General features: G+C 37.2%; 1 protein-coding gene and 1 long non-coding RNA gene across 2 annotated transcripts; both read left to right on the top strand.

Annotated features, from left to right (window-relative positions):
* The first annotated feature begins 3,596 nt into the window (after window positions 1-3,596).
* LOC132626430 (transcription factor Pur-alpha 1) lies at window positions 3,597-10,687 on the top strand. Its single transcript, XM_060341295.1, has 5 exons — window positions 3,597-4,088; window positions 4,454-4,501; window positions 9,621-9,761; window positions 9,855-10,094; window positions 10,180-10,687. Exons 1-5 carry the CDS (start codon window positions 3,813-3,815, stop codon window positions 10,330-10,332), a joined length of 858 nt encoding a protein of 285 aa, XP_060197278.1. The 5' UTR covers window positions 3,597-3,812; the 3' UTR covers window positions 10,333-10,687.
* On the top strand, window positions 4,508-9,450 carry LOC132626432 (uncharacterized). The gene is made up of 2 exons (XR_009577286.1): window positions 4,508-6,806; window positions 7,196-9,450. It is a non-coding gene; the product is annotated as an uncharacterized LOC132626432 (long non-coding RNA).
* Window positions 10,688-12,172: the final 1,485 nt, after the last annotated feature.

The raw sequence follows: 12,172 nt of genomic DNA, 5'->3' as shown, positions 1-12,172 counted from the left end.
GAAGAAATTAAGTTTGCCGAAAATTTGGGAAAACTTGGAAGAATATTGGACAAGAAGTTTTGGTCCACTTTGAGGGAGGTATATCTCCTAGAATATGAGGAGTTATGGAATTCATAACCTATGTAAATTTAAGTTCAGCGAGTCTTTTTTCCAATGCGACTGACAGATTGCAATTCTGAGAAGTACGGGATAAAGTACGGCCCGTACAAAATTGTACGTCTCGTACCTCATTTTCCAGAACCAGGTACGGGATCCATGTGCGGGATGTACATTGAAGTACGACCAGTACATTTTGGACATACTTTAAGGTCGGTGGGCAGTTTTTTTGGCTTATAAATAGATTGCACATGACTTGGGGCTCATTTTGTTCACCAAAACAGATCCCAAGTGACCCCTTAAGCGCTCTACATCACCCATAACCATTCCAAATCAAATCAAGAGAAGATCAAGCCATAAAATCTTCAATTAGTTCATGAAAAGTGATTGTTCTTGCTTCTACTTGATGTTGTGGTGAGTTTGGTCTTGAAGCAAGTTGTGAGAGTTTAAGTTCTTCAAGTATAAGGAATGGCTTGCTAGTTGTGATTAGCCCGATTGTTGGATTGCTTGGGAAACTTGAGGTATGTAAGACTGTCCCTTTCTTTCTTATGGCATGATCTTATTGATACAAACCAATTCACATGGTATCAATAATGTCCCTATTCCTAGAAATACTAAAAGCCCATGGTTCTTGATGTTCTTATGATATTATTGATGTTGGTCTCATCTTATGATTATTGTTCCTTCAAGGCGAGATATGCCGATGATGTTAGATCCATAATGGTAATTGGAGGTATAACGAACTTACGTCACTCCGATGAATTCAGAAATGTGTTCTCAAGGAATGTTTGGTAAAACATGTATAGTATGCTAGTTATAAGATCCCTAATGAGGTATTTAATGCTAGAAGATAGGCTTATGATGCAGCCAGGAATTGAGTAAGGTTTAGTTAATCGGGAAGAAGTCTTCATGGCCCAAAAATGTGCTTGAAAGTCTTAAGCGATCATGTAGGCATTAACGGATAAGTGATGACCATTTGAAGTGCGTAGAGATTACTCATAGAGGTCTGGTTATGATGTTGATTATATTTACCAACGCTCTACGGTCGGTCGGGCAGCTAACACTTATCAGTTGGGCAGATAGCACCAGAATAATAAGTAGGTCAGAGACACAGTATTGTACATAGATGTAGTTAAGCACATGAGAGTATAGAGAGACACACATGCATTCATATTTGGATCTGGTTGCATGTGCCGCAACACATGCATTCATATTTGGACCGGGTTGCACATTCGGCAATACATGCATTCATATTTGGATCGGGTTGCACCTTCCACAACACATGCATTCATATTTGGATCAGGTTGCACGCCGCAACATATGTTCGGATAATGTTATGTCAATAAGCTAACCAGGGCTATAATAGGGTATATAGACATAGTGGAGATTGCAAAAATTAGAAGAGGTATATATATATATATATATATATATATATATATATATATATATATATATATATGTGTGCTAGATTTACATTGGTAGCTCAGAAGTGCCAGGTTGATTCTTGTCCTCCTTTTTTGCAGTATATGTCTATTATGTTACATTTCCGCCTTACATACTCGGTACATTATTCGTACTGACGTACTTTTGTTTATGGATGCTCCGTTTCATGCCCGCAAGTCTTGAGTTACAGGTTGACGGATCTCTCAGTAGGATACCAGCTTAGCAGATAGTGTCGTGGCACTCCACTTGCTCCAGAGTTACGTTGTGAGTCAGCATGGTCGCATATGCATTTGCACGGATAACCCCGCCCCGACCACATTATGTCACATACTCCAGTAGAGGCTCGTAGACAGATATGCACAATTATATGTCTGATGGTCATCTTGATTTATATTCTATTGTATCATTCTATGGATAGCCTTGCAGCATATGTACTTGGGATTAGCTTGATGTCGTATGTATATTATCTTTTGGTCTTGTCCCATACAAATTATGGTATTTATGAGTTAGCTTTATGGCCCACTAGGGTATGTTTATGTGATGTATGTATGTTTTGTGGTGCTCGGTAGGTTAGCTCCGGGTGCCCATCATGGCCCTCTGGTTGGTCGTGACATGGAATCTTTAATTTTTTAAAAATAAAAATTACATATTTAGAAACCGCACAAAAAGTACTATAAGTAATAGTTAATAATTCAAAATATTTGAAGAAATTATGGTCAAAGAAAATATCATTTGACCTTTGTAATACAAAACATGACAAACTTTTTGAGATGAGGGAGTAATTAAAGTACATTAATAAAGTAAAATATTTTAGAAGTATACTTAAAAAAAAATTAGGACAGATCTTTATAAGCACATATGAGGCCACTAAAGAAGCAAAATATTTGAGGTTTAAGGATAAAAGATATTGTAATACCTAATAAATGTTTCAGTTGTAAAAGAAAATTTGGCTCCAAAGTTGCCCAAATTTTACAAGAATGTATACGAACAAATAATATATTCTCTTCGTCCCAAAATATAAAGGCAATTTAAGTAATTTCGAAGCTAAATTGGGTTAAATTGATTTAATATTTTGAAATTAAAATTTAGATACTCAAAAAATATACAAAATACTATAAATTGCAATTCTCTTATTAAAATAGTGAAAAGATTCTTAACATGTTTGTTAAAATTTATGTAATTTGATCCTCGAGAAGTGAAACCTGACAAGTAATTTGAGATACAATAACAACAACAACATACCAAGTGAAATCTCACAAGTGGGTTATTTTTTTTTGAGATAAAGGAGTAAAAAATAATTTAATATAAGCAAAAATAAATTCATAAAAAATTACTATAACATTAACCAATTACAAAGGCCCAAGTGAAATGTCATAAGAAAAGAATAATTGTAAAAGTTAGAGTATGGAGGGAAAAGTAATAGCAACATAGTCACATGAGACCAATTATAAAGGTCTATTGGATTGTCTTAGAAAATGAATGAGGGCAAAAATGAGAATGAGGAAAAAACAAAAAAGTCACATGCAAAAGCTCATTGGATCAAAGTTCAATATGCGGACTACAAAATTTTTTTATTTCCATTTATATATAGTAGTAATATACTAAGTAGGGATACGTATGGAATCCCAATACGTATAGTATAGAAAAAGAGAAAGTTGACCTCGATTAGTTCAAATATTATCTTAAGCGTGCTAAGCATTTGATTTCTTGACTATCATGTAAGTTATTTCTGGCTGTTAAGGCCGTTTATGTTTAAGACAATGGTTAAGGATGGTTAATTAACCATCTTAAGGACGTTAAGGGCAGACTTTTCTCAATCTCTGCCCATTTTCTGTCCACGCGATTCTGCCCAAATGGCACTTCCTTTTTACCAAACCGGCTATAATTAACATTGAGTAAAAAGCCAACCGAATCTCGTCCAGAGAGTAGTCAGAAGTACTTGAGTTAAAAACAGAAAACCCGTTTACCGGATATATTTTCGGTTATAGTTTCAGCTCCCCATCCAACGGTCTTTATCATTTAAAAAGAAATCTAAAGACGATAAGACCATACTTTAAAATATAAAAAATAAATAAAAGCAAAGACAAGTGACGAACGCCATTTTCCATTAGCAACAAGTGGAAAGAACTGGTCAACGACTACTTCCACTCCCCCCAACCCTAATTCACACAAATTGTCCTCTTTCATTTGCAATTCAATCCCCAATTTTTCTCAATAATGTCAGTTATACACTGATTTCTCACTGATTGTTTTCAATTTTAAGTTATTGATTGATGGAGGGAAATCCCAGTGGTGGTGGTGGTGGAGGAGGAAATGACGTGGAGTTGGTGTGCAAGACGTTACAGGTTGAACACAAGCTATTCTATTTCGACTTGAAGGAGAATCCACGTGGAAGATACTTGAAGATATCTGAGAAAACATCAGCATCAAGGTCTACTATAATAGTACCATTCAACGGCATCACATGGTTCCTCGATCTCTTCAATTACTATGTCGATTCAGATGAACAGGAGAACGTCTTTAGCAAAGAACTACAGCTTGATACCAAGGCACATTAATTATTATTATTATTAGACATATGTTGCTTTGATATCCATTTTTATATTCTGGACTGTTTGTTCTTTTTTCTTACTCGTAAGGGTCGTTTGGTTGGTGGTATAAGGATAATAATCCCGGGATAAGATGTGAGATTATTTTATCCTGCATTTAGTGATAGGTATTAATTAGTCCCAGGACTATTTTATCTCACCATTTGTGCTAAAATGATGGGATTAGCTATCCTATATAGAAGCTGGGATAACTAATCCCATGGGATATCCGCGTGTATCCTATCGTACCAACCAAAACGACCCCTTATTAGCATTGACTTCTAATAAATGTTTTTTTTTTTTTCTGGTTTTTGTTCACGGTGCAGGTGTTTTACTTTGATGTAGGGGAGAATAGACGAGGACGCTTTCTTAAGGTTAATTTACTTATCTGATCTTGAGGCTTTGCTTTTGCTCTGTTTTGATGCTAATAGAAAATATGCTTACGCCCTTAGAGGTCATTTGGTTGCTCGCTAGGGTTATGCAAGGTATTAATAATGCAGCGATTAGTTATTTATTATTAGTTATTCATGTGCTAGCTATTCCTATTTCTACCCTGCATAAAATAATACATAGATTCCCTCATAACTTATAAATGTATTAGTTATGCGGAGAAGAAAAACATGAACCAAACATTATATTAGCAATGCCATGTTTTATGTGGAAAGGAGATAAAACCAACCAAACATTGTATAACTTATGCTAGATTCTATGTGGAGATTATTTCTCCCCATTTTTGTAACCAAACAATGTATAAAGTTATGATAATTTTAATACATAGATAACTCCTCCATAACCAACTACGAAACAACCCCTTAGTTTCCTAAGACATTTCCATTGATATTGCTGTTTTGTCTAATCTTGATTCGTGGTTATCATTGAGAATCTTGTTTATTGGTAAAAATGTTAACTGAGTAGCTTGCATATGAGAGTGTGTAATGCGGAAAACCCCCCATTAGAATATGGACACTTCTCTTATTGTTTAATGGGTGGCCAATATACAAATTTGAGTTCATCTGTACAGTTCTCATATAAGGAATTCTAAAGGACCTATCAAGTATCAAATAACCATTTGCACCCAAGGCCCAAGGGTGGGTGTGGCCTAGTGGTCAATGAAGTGGTTGAGAACCATGAGGTCTCATGTTTGAATTCCAACAGAGACAAAACATTAGGTGATTTCTTCCCATTTGTCCTAGCCTTGGGGATAGAGTTAGCTGGTACCTGTTGCTAGTGGGAGGTATCCGTGGAATTAGTCGAGGTGTATGCAACTTGGCTTGGACACCACGGTTATCAAAAAGGAAAAAAGTATCACGGCTTGGGATTGGTGACTCTGATAATTGTTTTCCTATAAGCTATCTGAGTTGCAATGTCGTATTCAGAATTTGTTACTCCTCTATTCCGTTTACACCAACCTTGCAGTAATCGTTATTATTTGTATTTCATTTACACCAACCTTGAAGGAAATTGCTATTATTTGAATTCCAGTTAATGTCTATGCCCGTGATTTAATATGAAGAAGCCTATTCCTTTCTCAGGGCTGGGTATTAAATTAAATTGTCGTACATGTTCCATGACCAGAATGATAAGTTTATTAGGTTGTGTGGACTTCTCTCTTTCTCTCTCTACCTGCATAAATGAGTGAAACATAGGTCTTTTATGCTATTCAACTAACATACATATTGGATAAGCTCACTAACATAGAAATAAGATTGAAGCTCTTTTTACCATACTTATATCTCTTTCTGATTAGTAAAAGGCCACATAGAATAATAGAGGAACACTAAGAGGGTTCAAAGTTATTAATGTAAAGCAAAATCAGAGAAAAAGTGGTTGTTGTGAATCTGCAGAACTTTTAAAACTGTAAGATGTTGACTGAATCTTAGAATTTGTAGTTTTCACATCAACTGAACTCCTATCAACTCCTGAAATGAATTTATTTTTTGAAACAAATTAGTTATATTTGACTTCTTTCTCTCGTTGTTGTGTGTGAAATAACTTTTTGGAAAATCACTGTCATGTGCTTGTGTCCATGTGTGTGGCACCTTCGCATCTATACATGTGGAGTTTGGGGGAGATGAGGAACCAAGTCAAAGAGTTAACAAAAGCTTTTTCTGGCAGCCAGGAAAGTATTCACGGTTATTTTCTAGAGAAGTACTTTTCCTTTGCCTAGTTACATCTTCTTGTTTATGAGTCTGCCCTTCTACTTTCCTTACTAAATGTCATTAAAACCCCAGACTTCAAAATTTAGAAGGGAATTTAGCAGCTATCCGTGTCATCCAAACCTGATTGTGTAACTCTTTGCTGCAGATACTTTTTTCTAATTATGCAGGACCTTTGATAGGATACTTCTCTTGTGAATGGATGTTATATATCTCTTTCTCTTTTCTCAACTATTAGCACTCTATGTGTTGGGAAACATTTAAAAGAAGGTTACACTTTCGGCTAAGTTGCGCAGACTCTTCATGTTTTATGCCGAACCTGTCTCGACACGAGACCGGGACGGGTGCGGGATACATTTCGGATTCGATCAACCAACTTCAGATACTATGATTGGAGTCCATGGACAAATTTGGGGGAAAATTGAGATTTAAATTTCTCAAAATAAAAGATAAAAGAGATTTAAGACATGGGAAACGGAACGCCCATCTTGGAGAATGAAAGATTGAATTCTACAATATACATGTAAGTTTTTATAAAATATCTCTCAAAATTTAGAATATCTTTAGAGCTCTATTTCTATAATTTTGAATTTTCTTAGCTGAATCCCAGCATCCGTATTCGTATCTAGATTGTCACCCCCGAATCTTAAAATTTAGATTTTGCTGAATCCAACACTCGGATGCATACCTGTATCGGATAGCAACTTAGACTTTATGTACAGTTAGAAGCTTTGAGTACTTTGTTATTGTGAGAAGTAAACACACGTGAAAGTGTTATTGAGATTGGTATCTATATCATTACACTGAGCCCTATTAAAGTTATATTTTACACAATACATAATAATCCTTTTCCATGTGGGGCACTATTTACACTAATATTCTAACACTTCCCGCTCAAACGGTTGAATATAGGTCATATGTACAGAGCTTGTTACAGATGTAACTAATACTAATATGAGGACCAGTGGGAGACTTGGTGAAAATATCTACAAGCTGATCATTTGACTTCACAAATTTTGTAACAATCTCTCTAGCAAGTATCTTTTCTTTGATAAAGTGACGGTCAATCTAAATGTGCTTAGTCCTCTCATGGAATATAGATTTGACGCAATATGAAGGGCCGCTTGATTAACACACAGGTTCAATCTGATTGATTTCTCCAAATTTTAATTCTCTGTGCAATTGTTTGATCCAAACTTGCTTACAAGTTGCTACAGCCATTGCTCGATATTATGCTTCTGCACTAGATTGAGTAACCACATTCTGTTTCTTTTCTCTTCCGGGACACCAAATTATCTCCTACTAAAACACAATATCCAGATGTAGAACGTTTATCCGAGATTTCGCCCAATCAACGTCTCTATATCCAACGATCTGGTGGAGCGGCTTGCTGGGGTTTGGTTGCCAGAGGGTGGGGGACCCTGTGGTAGTGTTGGTCTTCGCACTATACTGACGGAAAGTGGACCGATGCAAATCAGATCTCAGGAGTCACTGGAAAGATGCACAGCGACTTACTTTTCTCTCCCAAATGTTTCTCACTGCTACTTTGGTACCATGTGAGAAGTAACGACACAGGAAAAAGAATTATTGAGATTCGTGTCCACTTTATTACACTGAACCCTATTTATAGTTATATTCGACACATACGTAATAGTCCTCCTCCATGTAGGACACTATATACGTTAATATTCCAATAGTTATGACATGAGCTTTGGCTTGATGTGGATGTGAAATTCCATTGAGTGCGTGATCTGTATAGTGGAGCTCATTTCTGGCATAACTATACAGGATAGGAGGGGAAGCCTCTTGAGAATCATTTATTGCTTTTGATGCCAGTGTTGTGGACATTGTAAAACTGATTGTTTGGATCTATGAATTTGTGTCTTTGGTTTTGTGACTTTCTCGGGGTAGTACAGTTGAGGCACAAAGGCAGCCTTTTGTGTGCATTTGCATGTAATATAAATATTGAAGAATAATCATTGTGTTAAACCTAAACCACCATTCTCAAAAAAAAATATAGAATAATCATTTGACTGCCTATAAAATTCCCGCCAAAATGCAAACAAACTGGCTAATTTCTTTGAAGTTGGTTACATCCCTATATTTTTTGTGTTCTCTGTTTGCTAAGATTGCTGTTGGCAATATTATCCTTGATGTCTACAATCTCTGAATTTGTTATGGTAATCACTAGTCAAAGTTTTCTCTGATCTGAACCACTTGTTTTTCCATGGCCGCATTCTCTTTTTCAATTTGCAACTTCATTGTGGCTTGTTTTGCCTTATGTGACCTTGGGGTAACCATCATCTTGACCTTAACCTTTGTTTTCTCCCCTAACTCATCTAAAGCTGAACGTGGACCCCTGTCCAATACCCTATTTTCTGCAACTTTCCTTCTATGTTTATTCAATGCACAAGAATATTGTACTCCTTCCCTGAGCCCTTTCGACCAGGAGCTCCCTCCTGTTTTATTCCCCTTCCACCACCTGAGTGGCTTAACCCATTTCCCGAATTCTCTAGGATATTTAATCACCAAATATTTCTTCCTTTGGTAAGAGAATATCCCTCACAAATGCACGACCCTTTCTCTATCTTTTTCTATTTGTACGTATGATTCTATCTGCAGCCATAACATCCATTGCCTAAGCACTCTGGTGATTCAAATGCATCTTCTTGCTAGATTGTTTCCTTCTATTTTCATATGGAATTTTGTTACAGCTTTGACTTTCATAATCAAAACAGCAGCATACTGACATAATCAGAAGTTTTACGTTTGGCGCTATGAACAGTGAGTAATTTCTGAGATCAAGGAAACGTGAAGAACTTCTAGGACTTTTATATACCCTTTATAAACATCAGGAAAGCGATTAAAATTTATCCAAAAAGAAGAGAGGAAAAGGAAGAGAGAATATCTAGAATTATCTGAAACCAATGTGACATAAAGTACTGTTAATGATGAAACCCTTCTGGAACAAACTCCAACATCCGGTACGTCTCTTAGATCCAATTGGAAACTCACTGCAGTATTCTGGGGTTTTAGGAGTAGTGTAGGGATTCTTAAAAGCTACTGAGGTATCCTACGATTGTAAATTTTTAAAATAAGTTAAAAATGGGCACAGTTAAGAAATCGTAAGACAAACTGAATCAAGACAATTAGAAATGTCAGATCAATTGATTACTGGACAAGCCATGACATTATCAACTGTCATCATAGATTATCTATGTCTAGAATAAGATTAGCTGCAGTTTGATTACAAACAAGGTTTTATGAGTCTCTAATAGGGAATCTTTTGCAGCCCTAGATTTTACACTCCTGTCTGTTAACAGAGTAATGCATGCAGGTCTCTGAAGCATCTGTTAGCAGGAACCGTAGTACCATTATTGTTCCAGCAGGAAGTGCCCGAGATGAGGGATGGGCAGCATTTAGGAATATTTTGGCAGAGATTAACGAAGCCTCGAGGATATTTATTTCGCCCAATCAGGTAATTTTACAGTCAGTGCAGTTTTGTGTCCTTTAAGGTGTCTCTCAAAATAATAGCTGCATTGTTTTCTTGTTTGAAAATGCATGAAAGCAGCAAACTTCGGAAACCTCAGAGCGTCTTGGGCTTTCAGATGATGTAGGAGCTGGTTTTATATCCAGTCACTCTTCCCAATCTGCCCCCACAGCTGATTTGAGTGGAGAAAGGACCGTTGATTTGCCAGCAGCTGAGGAAGCTGGTAACGTGGGGGTCTCCAAAGTAATCAGGGCTGACCAGAAGAGGTTCTTCTTTGATCTTGGGAGTAACAACCGGGGACATTTTTTACGAATATCTGAGGTTTGGCTTCTTGATGATCTTGATATAATTTGAGCTTTCTAATTTGGTCATCTGTTTCTCATTCATACTTTCACTGTACTTGCAGGTAGCAGGTTCCGATCGCTCTTCCATAATTCTTCCCCTTTCTGGCCTGAAACAATTTTATGAAATGGTGGGTCACTTTGTAGAGATAAGCAAAGATCGGCTGGAAGGAATTACAGGTGCAAATGTTCGGACAATTGACTCCCCGCAGAGATAAATGCTGATGACTGGTTGTCTAAGGCATGGAACCATGTACTGCAGCTGATGGGTGGACAACTGTGATCCGTGTGTTAATTAGTCATTGCGTGTTTCAAGTTGAATAAAATGGTATCTCTGTTTTAAGCTGGAAATATGAAGTCAAATGTCAATCATCAATAGGAGGGGAAATAAGAGAAATAAACCATAATGTAAGGTGAAGGATTGTAGCATAAAATGTCATTCTCGTATTCAAGTTCATCTTTGCTATTTAGGTGTGATTTAAGCTTCTCTGTGTGAGAAACTCTCCGCTGTGGCTTGGGCTAAACGTAATCCAAAGTTTGGTTATTCTGGATTGGAAGCAGTTTTCTTTATCATCTCCTCGTGTTTATTATATTGCTCAATATCATGAAATGTTTGAAGACGCACTCTTTACTGCCCAGAAAACCTTTCCCAACTCCAAAACTTGGTCTTTTTGGGATTATGTTACAAGTACTTTAGCTGTGTTCAATGACAGGAAAGTTAACAGGTCCCCTCTCTTTTTTGGCGAAATTGAATGAACTTCCCTCTGGTTTTGAATTTGGTCCGATTTACCTTTATGAAAAAGGCCTGTTGATTTTTAGAGTTATTGATTTTGAATTTACCCTTTTTTTGTAATTCAGTAAGGGAAATTTTAAAATTAAGAGCATAAAAATCTTAAAGGAACCAAAAAAAAAAAAAAAAAAAAGAGAGAGGAAGGGGAACTTTTGAAGGGGCTAGTGGAAATAGGGGATCAAGTGTCCAGGGGTTTAGTTAAGAGTCGATACTACATTTATTTTCTTCGTATAAACGCTGAGACTTGAGTCTTTTTAAGAGAAAAAATGGCTCAATTTTCGTTTTGTTTTGCCATATATATTTTGTTCGTATAAACACTAAGACTGAAATCTTTTTAAGAGAAAAAATTACGCGATTTTTTTTTTTGTTTTGCCGTATAAGAATTAAGGATTAATGTAACGACCCATTCTGTTGTTATAGCGTTTATGACCCATTAATCCCCGTTGACCCTTCCCCGAGCCCTATGAGTACGATTTTGACTCACAGGGTTGGGTGGCACAGTTCCCGAGCTCATCTGGCGAGTTCTAGTGTGACTTTTGAAAATTTGAGCTTTTAAGTGAAAAGCGTTTGACCAATAGTTGACTTTTGGGAAACAGATCTTTTTCAGAATTCCGTCGATTCCGAGAGATCCGGCTTGTCATTTATAATTTGGTTGCAGTTTTGGTTCGGTTCCCAAGGCATTTGTTTTGGGACTTGGGTTTGAAAGTCGACTTAGGGCCATTGGGGGTTGACTTGGTCAAATAGACCTTCATTGGGAAATCCGAGGCCACGGGTGAGTTCGTAGCGTGTTTTTATGTATGTTGGCATCTTGTTTTGTATCTGTGGGGCCTCGGGTGATAGTCGGATTTTCAGTGGAGATTGGTCAAAAGCGAATATTTTCTTGTATCTGGTGTATCCGCCGTAGCGGCACCAGAACAGCCATGGCGGTCCCACCATAGTGGAGGGACTGACGGCTGTAGTCGATGTTGGTTTTGGTGTCGAGCCGCTATAGCAGTCAGACAACCGCCATGGATGGCTCGCCATAGCAGTAACGATTGCCGATATAGCGGTCTGTTGGTTTTTGGGGATGGCCGCTATAGCAGGCCTTCTGTGTGTCATAGCTCATGCGCTGCAGCGGCCCCTATAACCGCCGTAGCCGTTGATGTGCAGATTTTTATCTTCCTTCTTAAGTTAAAACCCCCAAACCCTTATCACTTCATCACTTCATTTCTTTAGTATCTTGGGGCGAATTTGAGAGCTTTTGACCAAATTCTTCATAGAGGTAAGAT

Source organism: Lycium barbarum, chromosome 2, assembly GCF_019175385.1.
Source record: "Lycium barbarum isolate Lr01 chromosome 2, ASM1917538v2, whole genome shotgun sequence".
Classification (NCBI taxonomy): Eukaryota; Viridiplantae; Streptophyta; class Magnoliopsida; order Solanales; family Solanaceae; genus Lycium; species Lycium barbarum.
Note: the sequence above shows the minus strand (reverse complement) of the source record. Positions and strands in the feature narration are given on the sequence as shown.